This window comes from Phocoena phocoena, chromosome 1 (genome assembly GCF_963924675.1).
Source record: "Phocoena phocoena chromosome 1, mPhoPho1.1, whole genome shotgun sequence".
NCBI lineage: Eukaryota > Metazoa > Chordata > Mammalia > Artiodactyla > Phocoenidae > Phocoena > Phocoena phocoena.
In genome coordinates this window covers 116,061,975-116,076,473 of record NC_089219.1, presented here as the reverse complement: position 1 = coordinate 116,076,473, position 14,499 = coordinate 116,061,975, and the positions used below count along the sequence as shown (strand labels likewise).

At 50.1% G+C, this 14,499-nt stretch overlaps 1 protein-coding gene across 2 annotated transcripts; it reads right to left on the bottom strand.

Annotated features, from left to right (window-relative positions):
- Positions 1 to 4,682: 4,682 nt before the first annotated feature.
- SLAMF8 (SLAM family member 8) lies at positions 4,683 to 13,099 on the bottom strand. Of its 2 annotated transcripts, XM_065896691.1 has the most exons (5): positions 13,060 to 13,099; positions 9,939 to 10,265; positions 6,676 to 6,981; positions 6,490 to 6,594; positions 4,683 to 4,747 (listed from the first exon to the last, which is right to left on the bottom strand). In XM_065896691.1, exons 1-5 carry the CDS (start codon positions 13,097 to 13,099, stop codon positions 4,683 to 4,685), a joined length of 843 nt encoding a protein of 280 aa, XP_065752763.1. The 2 variants fall into 2 exon arrangements, with proteins under 2 accessions (XP_065752763.1, XP_065752772.1); XM_065896700.1 differs by lacking the exon at positions 9,939 to 10,265.
- Positions 13,100 to 14,499: the final 1,400 nt, after the last annotated feature.

Below are 14,499 nucleotides of genomic sequence, written 5' to 3'. Positions count from 1 at the left end.
CTAATGCAACTTCCCACCTAGTCTGAACATTCTCTGATCTATAGCATTGCTCTGAGATGGTTTCTGACTAAGCACATTCATTGGAACAGCTCACTTCATATTTGGATTTCTCCTTTTGTTATGAAGTTCTTCCCTGGGAGTATGGGGCAGAGTAAGGGGCTGGGTTGATCTAGATTACCTAAAGCTAATTCTGATTGACTGCCACTGACTAGTTATGTGATTCTAGGGAGTAACAGTCTCTTCGGGCCTCAGGCTTCCACCTGAGAAATGAAAAACTTGAACTGAGTAACCACAAAGTTTCCTCCCAGCTTGAAGATCCTATTATTCATGTGAGTCATATCTGCCTCACAGAGACATGTTCCATTGGCCTCACTTACACAGTAGGGCTTACGTGAGCGCCCTTCAAATATTGGAGAACTAATGGCCTTCTGAGCTTTTTGTTATCAGCTAAACATGCCCGGTTTCTTTAATCATTTCTCATATGATGAGGTTTCCAGACTTTTCACCATCTGGTCATTCTTTTCTGGACGCTTGAGTTTTCTAATGTCTTCCTGGAGGTGTGGCTAGCAGAACTGGACCTGGGCTGGTTGTGCAGTGGGGGTATCCCCACTCTTGAAATTTTTTTGATGTGGACCACTTTTAAAGTCTTTATTGAATTTGTTACAATATTGCTTCTGTTTTATGTTTTGGTTTTTTGCCGCAAGGCATGTGGGATCTTAGCTCCCCGACCAGGGCTCGAACCCACACCCCCTGCACTGGAAGGCGAAATCTTAACCACTGGACCATCAGGGAAGTCCCCTATCCCCACTCTTTACCCATGTGATCAGCCTGGCCCTCCTGGCCGATGGGACCTGTGCTGACCAGCCCACTAAAACTTCCCTGAATCTAGGGATATATTGTATATTTTAGAGGCCCTCCTTCAACCTGCATGCAGGACGGATGCGGGGAGCCATGGAGTCAAGTCTGGAAGGAGATGGTGCCTCCTCTGAAGACCAGTACATAACCAAGTGCTGATGAACTGAATAGGTGCTACTTCTTAATAAACATGGAAAGAAGATTTGCCAGAGATATCATTAATGTTTGCAGCAGTTCTTTTTTTATTTATCAATTTTAAAATTGATAAATACTATCAATTTTTAAAATTGAAGTATAGTTGATTTACAATGTTATATTAGTTTCAAGTGTACAAAATAGTAATTCAATATTTCATAGAGTATACTCCATTTAAAGTTATTCTAAAATAATGGCTATAATTCCCTGTGCCATACAATATATCATTATAGCTTATTTATTTTATGCACTGTAGTTTGTACTTCTTAATCCCCTACCCCTATCTTGCCCCACCCTCCTTTCCTCTCCCCAATGTTTTTTTGTTTTTTGAAACGAGGCATTGGGTGCTCATAGCTCCACTGGTGAGAAAATGTGTCTCTCTAACCCTTCTCTCTGGCGATACCCTCCCCGCTCCATTCCCTCTGACATCTTGGCACATGACCCCTTTGCTCGAGCAGCTCTTGTATTTACACAGGACAGGTACAAAGGCTCTTGCTCAAAGGAGATATAATGAAAACAAGGAAAAGCAAACACAGATTTGGAGTGGATTCTGGTCTGACCATGAGCCCACTGGAGTTAATGGTGCCAAGGTCATTATGGGAGGAATCTGACACTCAAACAGAAGGGGTCGCTCCTGGTTTCCCTAACCCCAGGAACGGGGTGTTCTGCAGATCACAAGGTCCCAAGTGCTGTGGCCCCAGACCATCACTATGGTCCTCCCCTTTCCTTCCCCACCCCCTTTGTTTTGGCCCAGTTGCCCTGGTCTCCGCTCTCTTCTTCATAAACCCCAACTATGCTCCCCCTCAGGGCCTTTGCATCCTCTGCTCTCTGGAACGCTCTTTGCCCAGCCACTGCATGGCTCACTCCACTGCACTAGCCTTCTGTTCGCATGTCACCTCATCAGGAGGCGGTGTTCTCTGATCCCCTTATCTAAGACAGACCCCTTCTCCCCAACACACCATTCTCTTGCCATTTACTCCACCTTAGCTTTCTTAATAGAACTTATCCACATGTGACATGTGCTTACTTGCTTATTTATATTATCTAGAATATAAACTCCATGAAGGAAGGACATTGCTTTACTCACTACTGAGTCCCCAGTGCCCTGAAGTGTATGCTTTACTCACTACTGAGTCCCCAGTGCCCTGAAGTGTACCCAGTGCATCCCGCACACTCAATCAATATTTGTTCCTGTGTGACTTTTAAAGCATCAATCCCAATACTTTTCAACACGAACACTGTGGTGGGTTAATTATTCCACTAGTGGACAAATGAGTCATCGGGGATGGGAACCTCCATTGATTTGAGCAGCGTGAATGTGTTCAAAAGGCCCTGGCACAAGAAACCCACCGTCTACATGATGTCACCAAGGGTTACCGCGTGAAGGAGAACTGTGGGTCCCATCCCATCCAGAACTGCTCTGATCTGAGGCGGGGCCCTGGAGATGAAGGGAAGAGAGAAGGGGAGTGGTGTGTGTGTGTGTGTTTCCCTCATTCAACCACCATGGCTCATTTGCTAGACCCTGGGCTTTCTCTTTCACATCAGTTTTAAAGACTAAGGCCAGTTTTGCCTGGTTCATTGACCAGGCCTGGGGAATGCCTCTGATGACAGGTGGCGGCAGCATTAGCTACTGTGGCCATGTGCACTGTTCAGGTGGACTTGGAAGAAGGTGATGGGAGAGAAGTGGATGCAGGGGAGGCATAAGGACTAGGTGAAGTCAGGTAGCCAGCAGGGGACCTCTGAGCAGAGCCAGCAGGCAGGGAAATTCCGGGACTAGTCGTGTGCAGGAGTGGCCATATGAATCTGGAGGCCAGCTGAGCTGACCATTTGTCCAAGGTGAAGTGGCTGCCCAGGAACTGGGGAGAAGAGGGAAGCCCCTTGCACAGGGCTGACATCCTGGGTGGAGGGATTGAAGCTGCCCTAGGAAAATACTTCAAAACCTACCCCTGTTTCTTCAATGCCTCCTTCCTCTATCATCAAGACTTGAGTGAGGTCCCAGAAAAAATCCAGTTATACTTGGGAGGGAGTAATGCTGGACCATATCATCTACTAATTCTTTTTTTTTTTTTTCATCTACTAATTCTTAAGTGTAAGTTTGGCTCATCAATTATTTTTTCCAGTGGCAATACTCCAGAGCTTTTTAAGACAAAATCGCTCAGTGACAGATTGTGTTTTGCAGAGATGGCCACAATAATAATACCTTCCATCCCACATGCGCTCCTTTCAAAGTGACCTTGAACATCTTCCCATTGAGTGGTGGGTCCCTTGAACTTGGGTGGATCTTCTGCACTTGCATCTGAAAATGAGTGTGGCAGATATTAGGATGCCTCAGCTCCTTTCCCTCCATAATTTCCCTTCTGTTTAGCTTTTCCTGGCTCCTCCCTCTCTCAGTCTCAGGCAGAAACTCTCATCCTGAGCTGAGCTGATTTTCTTGAAGTTGTGCAAGAACTTCCTGTTGCCTGAGGAATTTAATCTCTCTTTTTCTGGTCACTGTGCTAGACAGTGAGGAGAGAATCTCAAACCCAACTCCAGCTCCTGTGGGAGGCATGATGCTCGGTGCTGAGGGTGAAGATGTCAATTAAAAAGATGTTACCAGCAAAACGGCACCCATCCCAGCCATGAGATGTCAACCATCCCTTGATTGTCTAGAACTGTAAATTACCTTTGAGGACCATGAACTTGCAAGTCCTTCAAGCAGGAAAGAGAAACCCTTGACCCCCATGTCTCCTCTTCATCAGGTTCTAGACCTTTTCTTAAAATTCCTTGGTTGTGGGAAACATCAGGGTCTCAAATGACAGGGGCTGGGTTTAGGACTGAAAGTGGGTGATTGTCTAACGTCTTTCAGAGGCCAGGACCCAGGCTGGAAGTAATCCTTTGATGCTGGTTGGTTAATAGTTGTGTTAGTCTGCTAGGGCTGCCATAACAAGATACCACAGAATGGGTGGCTTAAACGACAGAAATTTATTTTCTCAGTCTTGGAGACTGGAAGTCCAAGACCAAGATGTTAACAGGTTTGGTTTCTCCCAAGGCCTCTCTCCTTGGCTTGCAGAGGGCTTCCTTCTCTCTGTGTCCTTCCATGGCTTTTTCTCTCTGTGTGTGCATTCTTGGTGTCTCTCCCTCTTCTTATAAGGGCACCAGTCATATCGGATTAGGGCCATCCCAATGACCTCATTTAACCTTAAATATCTCTTTAAAGACCCTATCTCCAAACACAGTCATATCCTGAGATATTGGGGGTTAGGATTTCAACATGTGAATTTAAAGGGGACAAATTCAATCCATAACAATACTTCATGAACAATGGTGGAGGCGTGAGTGCCCTGGACAACCAATCTGTGGATCCTGGAGAACTTCCAGTGTCCTTGAGGGGATGTCCTGCTGGGCCCACGTTTCCCAGAGCAGATCCAGGACATGCAACCAGGGGAGAGGGAAGGGGGAAGGTGTGGAAGGTTGTGCCAGTGTTTCCTGTCCTCCCAGTGTGACGGCTGCCCAGGCTGCTCCTGAGCGGTGGTACAGGAGTCTTACAGGAGGTACGAGGTCCGTGGTGGTTTCCAGGTACCAGCTACATCCCAGAGCATCATGTCGCTAGGCAGTGGGGTTCCTCGTGGTCCAGGCATTGCTCATGGTAGACCCTAAACAAGGGGGTTCTCTGTCTCTGGAGCCACTTCACCAGCACTGACATCCTTCTTCTTTTTCCCTGGCAAGGAGATCAGAACGAAGGTTACCCCTCCAAAGTTTGTACCTAAGGCCTCTGAAACCTGATGGTCCTAGTTCAAGATCACCTCAGGCAAGGAATAGCTCTCCTGGTTTTCTAAGACCCTGGAAAAGGAGCTGCTTCAAGGACAGGAAGTTCTTCCTAATGTCTAGACTTTCTCTGCAATTATAGCACGCATTTAGCTGTAGAAGGTATAGAAACTTAGAGCTGGGATGGACCCAGTTAAATGACTAGGCAGAAGCCACGTGTCAGAGCCAAGGGTCAGCCTCCAGATGCCCTGGGTAGAGCCTTCCCACTATCCCCGGTCGTTGGATTCTCTCTACCCTTCTCAGTGTCCAAAGCTGCTCTTTTCTGAGCCTTGAAAACATTAGGCGAAGTGAAAGAAGTCAGTCACGAAGAATCACACAGTGCATGACTCCATTTACAGGATAGACTGTCCAGAAGAGACAGTCTAGAGACAGAAAGGAGATTAGTGGTTGCCTGGGGCTGGAAGGGAAAGGGGGACTAGGGAGTGATGGCTAAGGGGCTTGGGAATTTCCTTTTGGGGTAATGAGAATGTTCTCAGATTGAGTGTGGTGATGGATGAACAACTCTGTGGCTGTAATAAAAGCCCTTGAGTTTTACACTTGAAATGCGTGAATTACACGGTATGTGAAGTATAATCCAATAAAGCCATTAAAACAAAAAGCTGCTTGCTTCCTGGCTTCCACCTTCTTACCACAAATCCTGGGGGCTGTCTGAGGCAAAGGGCCTGGTCAGACCCTCTCAGGAGCAGACAGGGCCCTAGGTGGAGTGTGACCCCTGCTGCTCCCTCTTCCCTCCCTTGCCTGTGGAAAGAACATACAGGAGCCAGCCAGCCAGCCCAGCTGCATGCTCAGTGGCTGGGCCAAGACTCTTGCCTTTTAGGACACATCCACTGAAGTCTTATGCCTCCTTCTCCTTGCTGACCCACTTTCTCCATCCTGGGACCAGCCAGACAGCCTAGGATGGACATGTCCACGAATCCCAGGTCAGCTGGGGTAGTTCTTTCAGGAGCTGGATGGAGAGCACAGAACCCAGCTTAACCTCTGAGTGTCCCCTTCCCTCTTCTCCTGGGGGAAGGAGGCCCTATCAGTCCCTGGCCAGAGAGGTGCTTCTCTCAGGAAGCCTCTCCTAGGATGATTGGCAAGAGGGAGTTGGGATTCATCTAGATTTTCACTCAACACACCTTTATTGATACCAGCTATGTTCCAGGAACCCTTGCTAGGTGTCAGGGGGTGGTGACTCAGCCTTTATCTTTCAAGACCTGAGAACTCCGTGGGAGAGTGAGGGCAGTAAGTGCTGTGACTGAGATGAGCACTGGAGAGTCAAGGCAGGACACAAACCCAGCCTGGGTGTGGGAGAGAAGGTCGGGAAGGCTTCCTGCAGGGGGCACACCTTGAAGACGGTGGAGGTGACAGCCGAATGAAGAAGGCGAGTTGGGTGGGAAGTTACGGAAAGCGTGTTCCAGACAGAAAGAGTAGGATGTGCAAATGCCTACAGAGGCACGCAAGAGAGTAGCTCATTTGAAAACTGCTAAAGGAACTTCAGGTAGTTCAGTCTGACTGGAGACCAGAATGTTAGATGGAGAGGGCCAAGAGATGACATGGGAGAGGTAAGCCTAAATAGGAGGAGGTCCAAACCTGGCCCTCCTTCCCAGAAGACCTACCTCCTCCAGCCACCCCTAGCCCTTGCAGGACTCCTACCTGAGCAGGGGCCCCAGTGCCAGGCAGAGAGACCAGCCAGGATCACAAGCAGCAAGACAGGCACCACCACCAGTAGCACATCTTTGTAGGAGGCCATCCCTGGAGCTGGACATGGAGGGGGCAGGGTCACAGGTGGACTGGATGCTTCACAATCCCTCAACCACTGATCCCTAGCCCTTGGCATACCTGCCTGGTGATGGCAGCTCTCCCAGGGGGTGACTGTGGCCAAGTCCCAGCTGACAGGGTTTGAGACAATGCAGGAATAGGCCACACCTTTGTCACCTGGTCCCAGTGACACACTCAGCACCTGTCCGTCCATGAAGAGGCCACCTGGCTTGATATCAAGGTCAATGGTTCCCTCCCGTCGCCAGCTATAGGTTATGTCGCTGATGTTGGGAGCCCAACAGGACAGGAACACTTGGCAGGTCTTGGGAGGCTGAGCATCCCCTGATACAGCAATGAACACTTGCACCACGGGCCTGGGCACTGCACCTGAGCAAGGACAGCAGAGCCAGTGTGGGTTATAGGGATGCTGGGCGGGGCCCATAGCTCCAGCTCTGGGATCCATGCAGGGCTAGGTGACACCTCTGACTAGGCCACTCTGGCTCTAGAGCCACATCAGTCTCCCATTGCCCACAGGACAGAAGCTGAATTTCTAAGTCTGGTATTCAAAATCCTTCATTAAATGGTTGATGTCAACCTCTCCAGCTGTACCTCCTGCTCACCCTCCCCACCCATCTTAATTAATTTCCTGTTCTCCCAAACGTGTCATGCTTCATATCTTTCATATGGCTCAGCTGTACACATATGCTTTTCTCGTCTCACCCTCCTAGAAAACTCCTACTCATCCTCCAAGGCCCAGCTTGGACACACTCCTTACTGCTCTGATTATGAAGCCTTCTCTGATATTCCAGGTATGGCTCTGAGCCCTCTGAGAACTCTCTGTATCCCTTGTCATCAAATTTCCCTGATACGTGATACATCAGTCAGAGAGACAATAAACGTCTGTTAAGGTAGGCACAAAAACAACAAACACATTCCTGGACTTTTGGAGATTTTGGAGTTTGGTGAAGAAGACATACTAACAAGTGATTATGAATAACTAAGAAAATTATCACAAGGATGCAAAATTCTGTGAAGGAGCAGGCCAGGGGGTAGGGGCTCTACCTTGTTATCTCCATAACCCTTGCTCTCAAGGTGCTCAGCTACCTGGGCCATTGGACAAATCGGTGTCCTGGCATCCCAGGCCATGGCTGCCCTTTCCTACATTGGTTGATGAGTAGATCATGAGTCTCATGGCAAAGGGGGCCAGCGGGAGAGCATTCTGGCAACAGTGGGAGGGCTCAGTCTCTGAGAGCATTCCAAAGTTAAGCTGAGTAAAACCTCATTAATGCCAGCTCAATCTGGTGGGATTTGTGATATGAAAAAAGAAAAGATTTGCTGGGTGCCCTAATAGTATAAACAAAGACTACAGGGGAGGGAGATATTTACACTACTTCAGAGGACAAGCTGCTTCCAAACACAATCAGTCAGAGCAGAAACACCCATTGACATTTCTAGTAACTGATCTGCTAATTCAAATCATCCTTATCTATTGTCAAAGCAGAGCTCCTAAGGACGGCTGCTTGGCAGCTTTGCGCAATTAGTTCTAATCACGCTACGTATTTGGAAGCAATAAAACAGCAATTTCCTTCAAATCTGTAATTCAGATGCTGAGAACAAGGCATTTTAGAGCTTAGTGGTGTGGGTGCTGCATGTATTATCACATTCAACGTCCTCATTTCACATATGTGGCAGCTGAGACTCAGAACGGGGGAGAGCCTCCCTAGCTGCCTGGATGGCTGTGAAGGCTGTTCACTGTGCAAGGGCGCTGGGCTCAGGGGGTAACAGGTGAGAGCGGGGTGCTGAATTCCAGCCAGCACTCTGCTTGCCAACATGGTGCAACATGGATCCGGGTCGTGTGCATCGAAAAGGACACACATTTAACTGTACACTGGCAGCCCGTGTGGCTCACCTAAGTGATGAGCCAGTTATCTTCCTCTAGGTGTGGGAGGGTCTCTCTCTTTCCAGTTTGCTACTGCCTTTCTCTCCCTCAGTGTTTCGCTCTGCCCAGCTATCACCCCTACTCTCCATTCTTAAATTTGGACCTTTTCCTCCCCTTATTCTATCTCGATTTCTGAGGTTTTACTGAAATAGAGGTCACTGACATATCTTTTCCAAGCCACTAGATACATGAATAGGAGCTCAAAGGCCATTTTATCTTTACCAGCAGAAATACGGTGGCAGTGGTAGAAGTGTAGGTGGTGATGGTGGTGCAGGTGATGGAGGGCATGGTGGCGGTGGTTGTGGAGGTGCTGGTTGTGACAGAGGTGGAGGTGAAGTTGCTGGAAACAAAGACCCATCCAGCCTCCAGTGGATTCAGCCACCGCAGCTGAGGTGCTGAGAGCAGCTTTATGAATGACCCTAACAAACCTACGCAGAACAGAGGATCACCTCAGCTGAGCCCTGCCAAGTCAGACTTGTGAGAAACAAAAATATTTGTTGTTTTTAACCAGTAAGTTTGGGGATGGTTTATTTTGCAATAACAAATAACAGAGAATACCCACGGATGATGTAAATTTAAAATCTCTCAATACATCTAAAAGAGCTCTTTTAAGAAATATGACATAAAAATTCTATACTTTAGGGGGCTTCCCTGGTGGTGCAGTGGTTGGGAGTCCGCCTGCTGATGCGGGAGATGCAGGTTCTTGCCCCGGTCCGGGAGGATCCCACGTGCCGCGGAGCGGCTGGGCCCGTGGGCCATGGCCGCTGAGCCTGCGCGTCCGGAGCCTGTGCTCCGCAACGGGGGAGGCCACAACAGTGAGAGGCCCGCGTACCGCAAAAAAAATAATAAATAAATAAGTAAAAAATCTATACTTTAGTTGAAATGAATTTTTAAATTAAAAACATTGTGTCATAGTTTAATTGCAATACTTATATTTCTTTTTGGTGGTGCATAAAATAATGGCACGTCTTATAACCTGTTATCTTAGAATTGATGATGCCTAGGCCAGCCTGTATCCCAGATGCTTTCGCAAATGCCACTGATTTTACCTTTATTGGGATTTTCATGGTAATATTACTATACTGGTTTTACAAGTGAGAAAGGTCAATGTCAGGGAGTAAGTATTGTCTCCAAGGCCACTGAGACAAGAAAAGACCAAGCTAGAGTTCAGACCAGGACAGTAGGGCGGAAGAGCCTGGCTGCCCCAGCCAGAAGCTCACCTGCGAGAACCCGAGGAGTTTTCTTACCTGTGCCTGTGAGGAAGCAGCTGTTCCCTGAATCAGCCATGAGGTCAGAGGCCAGAGGTTTCTAGACCCCAGTTCTCCCCAGTTTCCAGGACCCAGGATGCCTTTCCGGAGCTTTGTGGGAGGAGGTGGGTCAGAGGGCCTGAGTCAGGCGCACTCACCATACACCTTGAGCTGTAGGGTCTGGGTCCAGGCTCGACCTTCCTTGTCCACCAGCAGCACGGAGAAGTTACCGCTGTCTCCAGACTCCAGTGGCCGCAGCTCCAAGCTGAGGTTGCTGTGCAGCTGGGCTCGGCCCAGGAAGCGGGAGTGGTACAGCGTCTCCAGAGACCCCCGGAAGAACGTGGCCAGGAGCTCCTCTGAAGGCCAGAGGGATCTCCAGATGGCCTCTCGGATTTGGAAGCCGGGAGGGCGCTCTGCCACCAGCAGCACGGAGCCCCCCACCTGGCCCTGAACTTGGGCTCCGGTGACAATGAAGGGAAGTAGTGCTGAAAGGACAGAACCCCATCACTCTGCCTGCCCCAAACGTCCTCATCTCTCTCCTACGCACAGCTGAGAGAAGGCCCTTCTCTCCACACTCCCTCCACCCAAACTGAGAGCGCACTGCGCCAGGGACTGGGAATAAAACAGTGAGGGAGGGAATCCAGTCCCTGTGCTCATGGAGCTCAGACTCTTAAGACAGCCATTTGCCATGGTGGCAAAAATGGGTGCCCCGGGAGAACACAGGTAGGCTGATAGGGTGACCTTGTCAGGCCTTGAGGGACTCAGAGAAGAAAAGGTTAAGCTGAGACCGGAAAGAGGAATGGGAATCAGCCAGGTCAAGCAGAGGGCGGCCTGGAGTGGGGATGGGGAAGCGTTAGAGACGAAGTGGGTAGCACACACAAAGGCCCGGACGGTGAGAGAGCCCGGTGCACCGTGGGGAACTGAAAGTAGTTGTCTGCAGAGGGAGTAAGAAATAGCACTGCAGAGTCTGCGGGAGCCAGATCCTGCAGGGCCCGAAAAGCAACTTTGGAGTTTGGCCTTTATCCTTAGAGCGATGGGGGGCCTTGGATAGTCTTTAAGTAAGAGAGTGACGTGATTAGATCCATGGTTAGAAAGACAACTCCAGCAGAGGTGTGCAGGCTGCACGGGAGGTGGGGCAAGACTGAGGCTGCGTCTATTAATCCCAAGGAGAGTGGGGTTGTACTTGTACTGGAGGTACAATGGAAACTTGTACTGAGGAAGTGAGCAGCTGAGACAGGCAGAAGTGGGAGGAATGGAGAGATTACTGTGTGTAGTCAGTGGGGTCTGGTAACAGATTAGATCTGGGGAGTGAGGGAGTCAGGAGTCAAGGATGGCTCCCAGGTCCTTGGGACCCACTGGATGCCATTCTCTGTGATCCAGAACAGGAGGAGAAACAGAATGGGGGTGAGATGTCAAGAGGCTGTTTTGCTGGGAACATATTCAGTGTGACTCGTGTGGGTGACACTTCTGCTTGAAGTGCCCCTCTGACTCCTCTGCTGACTAATTTCTGCTCCTCCTTGAAGCATCACTGCCTCCCCTGGCCTCTGCCATCTGTCACTGCAGGTTACAAACTCTGTGTTCCCACAGCGGGCTGGGATCACCACTACAAATGCTCCTATCCCTCTATTGTGACCACTTGTTTATGAGTCCCATGAGACTGTGAGTTCCTCTTCTCATGTTTGTACTTCCTGTGCCCAACACAGTTTAGGAGTGGGATGTAGGAGAAGCTCGGAAGATATACTGAATGCATGACGAAATTGGCTGAGGACTTCCCTCGTATCCAGCGCGGTGGTGGGCGCGAGGGTTCAGAGCAGAATAAAAGCAGATGGAGAACACACCCAAGTGCTGGGAGTTTAGTTAGGGAGCCGTGTTCTGGATGATCGCTCAGCCAGACGCTGGTAACTCCAGTCTCCCGTCCGTCTCACTGCCCTGCCAGCCCCAGTCATCTCAGTCCTAACTGGGGATGGCTTCAGGGTTAAGGCACAGTGGAGACGTCCCATAAAGAGAGCATAGCACTGGATGTCAATCAAGACTCCTGCTCTATCCTGCCCTGGCTCTGCCGTTAACAAGCTGTGCAATTTTCAGCATACCTCTTCCCTCTAAAGGCTTCCGTTGTCCCATTCGTAAAGCAGGGGGGTGCATTCAACCAGTGGTACTCATCTCTTTTACCACTCAGAAAAATGCTTTTTTCTTCCCATGTCCACGGGTTTGAAAGATTTGTGAACCAAACAGATTCCCTCTTTTTGGCAGGATTTCCTTCACATGTTTAGAAATGTTGAAATCTGCAGACTTTTGGAGCCAGGAACTCAGGTGGGGACATCAGACAAAATCATCTTGAAGTCCCTGTGAGCTTCTGACACAAACAACAGTGTCTGAGTACTTGCCACACCCCATGGCTCCCATCCCCTGGCCTAGCAGCGCTGGCCCTTGTCATACTGACCACTTGTTAACCAAGGGAGGGAAGTCAGGCATTGGACAGGATGGGAGGGTGGTGTCGCCCAGTGTTGAAGAGACCTGATTTGTCTCTTCTGACATCACACCGCTATCGACCACCCCAAGTCCACAGGCAATATATTAACTTGCTTTTGTCTCTCATCCCTCCTGAATGTCCACTTCCACAGACCTGCAGGGAGGAGTCTCAGCTCTCCCACAGGCTGTTGGAAAGACATCCTCAGATTGTAAGAGGCCTGCCCTCCCCTGCTCTCCCCAGACCACATTTAGAATTTGCATGTGTTAACACTGCCAGACCCTCACATTCTCACGACCATCTCTTTCAAAACCAATGGGGGGCTTCCCTGGTGGCGCAGTGGTTGGGAGTCTGCCTGCCAGTGCAGGGGGCGCGGGTTTGTGCCCCGGTCCGGGAGGATACCACATGCCGCGGAGCAGCTGGGCCCATAGGCCATGGCCGCTGAGCCTGCGGTTCTGGAGCCTGTGCTCCACAACGGGAGAGGCCACAACAGTGAGAGGCCCGCGTACCTCAAAAACAAACAAAAAAAACCCAAAAAAAACCCAACAATGGTACCACCAGCCTCAGTTTTAACCTCCCTGGGCCACAAAACAGCTTGTGTCTCAGGGACATGTGCTGCCATCCTTCTATCCAGGATCCTGCATCTCTTTGCCTCTGCCTAGCGTTTAAGGTTGCCCAAGAACTTGTTTCAGTCTTCCCTACCCCTCCACAGCTCCTGGGTTCTCACTCGGGTTGGGGAGAGGATCCTGCCAGGATGTCTGGGGAAGGGACTTCAGCTCTCTGAGGCCAGGCCACCCGCCCGCTCCACTTACCTTCCCAGAGAAGCAGACTCCACAGGGACCACACGACCATACTCCGGAAAGGCAGGCAAAGTCGCTCGACAGCCAAATCCAGAACATCCCAGGTCAAGTGGATGCATGGAAGGAGCTGTGGTCCTTCTGGGAAGTCCCATGGTTAGAAGGAGGAATGTTGACTCAGAACAGGACGTCCTGAAAGTGAAAATATCCAGAGGAAAGTGGAAGTTGGCCTCGGGTCCAGCTGGGTTCTTTCAGGAGCTGATTCTTGTAAGTCAGCCTCTTTCAAATGCCTATGGTTGGCCAATGCAGACGGCAAGTCCCCCCTGCACAAGCCCACATCCTCCTCGCTGACTTCTGCCAGGCATCCCCACATCCCGCTCTGCCCGGCTGCCCCCTGCCTTTCCTGTTGTCACCACAGAGAACCCTCTTAAATGAGATTCCCATCATCACCTCTCTGCTTAAAATTCTTCCGCAGCCTCCCACTGCCCTCAGGATAAAGACTAAACTCTTGGCTTAGCGTACAAGGTTCTCCTAAGTCCAATTCCAGCCTGCTTCTCCAGCCTGCCGTCCTACGTCCATTCCGCTCTCCAGCCAGGCCAAGCCCGGACTGCCCCTTCTCAGAATTGCCAATTCCACACTTCCGTTCCTTGTACTTGTTCCATTCATCCTTCTGGATGTGGCATGGCTATGCAGCTGGCTGGACTCCCGTTCCAGGCTTCCTGACCACAGGCAACATGAGAAAACTTCCTTTCTGGGTGCCCAGGGCCTGCCCGTTCCTGTCATAACTCTTAGCACGCTGTTTCCCAACAGTTTTCTCATCTCCACAGACTGTTTGTTGCCAAGGTCTCATATTCATTTCTGTGTGCCCCTCGGTGCTGGGCATGTCATGGATGCTTAATGGACATTTGTTAAACCGGGGTGTGAATTCTAGATTGCTGCTTCCTGGAGGCCCTACAACTCTCCTCTGAGAGGATCTGATTATCACCCTGTTAGAGATGGGGGAGGTTGAAAACCAGAGTGAGGTTAGCACCTTTCGGAGGTCACAGAGAAGCAGAGCTGTGAGCTGAGCTTCAGCCTTCCGAGTGTGGTCCCTTTTGCCAGTCGCTCCATCCTAACTCCGTTTCTCTTCTCACTTGCGGCGGTAACTTGGTTTCTTTAGTCAGGGAAGGCTTTGCGAGAAGATAAGGAAAACCTCCGAGCTTCCTGAGTGTGGCTTGTGGTATCTAGTCCTGTCAGAGCTTCTGACCTGTCAGTCAATCTGAACGCTCTGCTCTGGACCCAGCTGGGCACGAGGCAGATGTGGTGGCAGGTGGGCAGGAGGATTCCAGAACAGGGTTCCTGCCCTCCAGTTACTCACCACCAAATTGTAGGAACAAGATATGCCTGGGAAGGGAAGGCCCACAACAGACAGACACGGCTCTGTGCAAAAGAGCAGCACAGGGCTTCCCTGGTGGC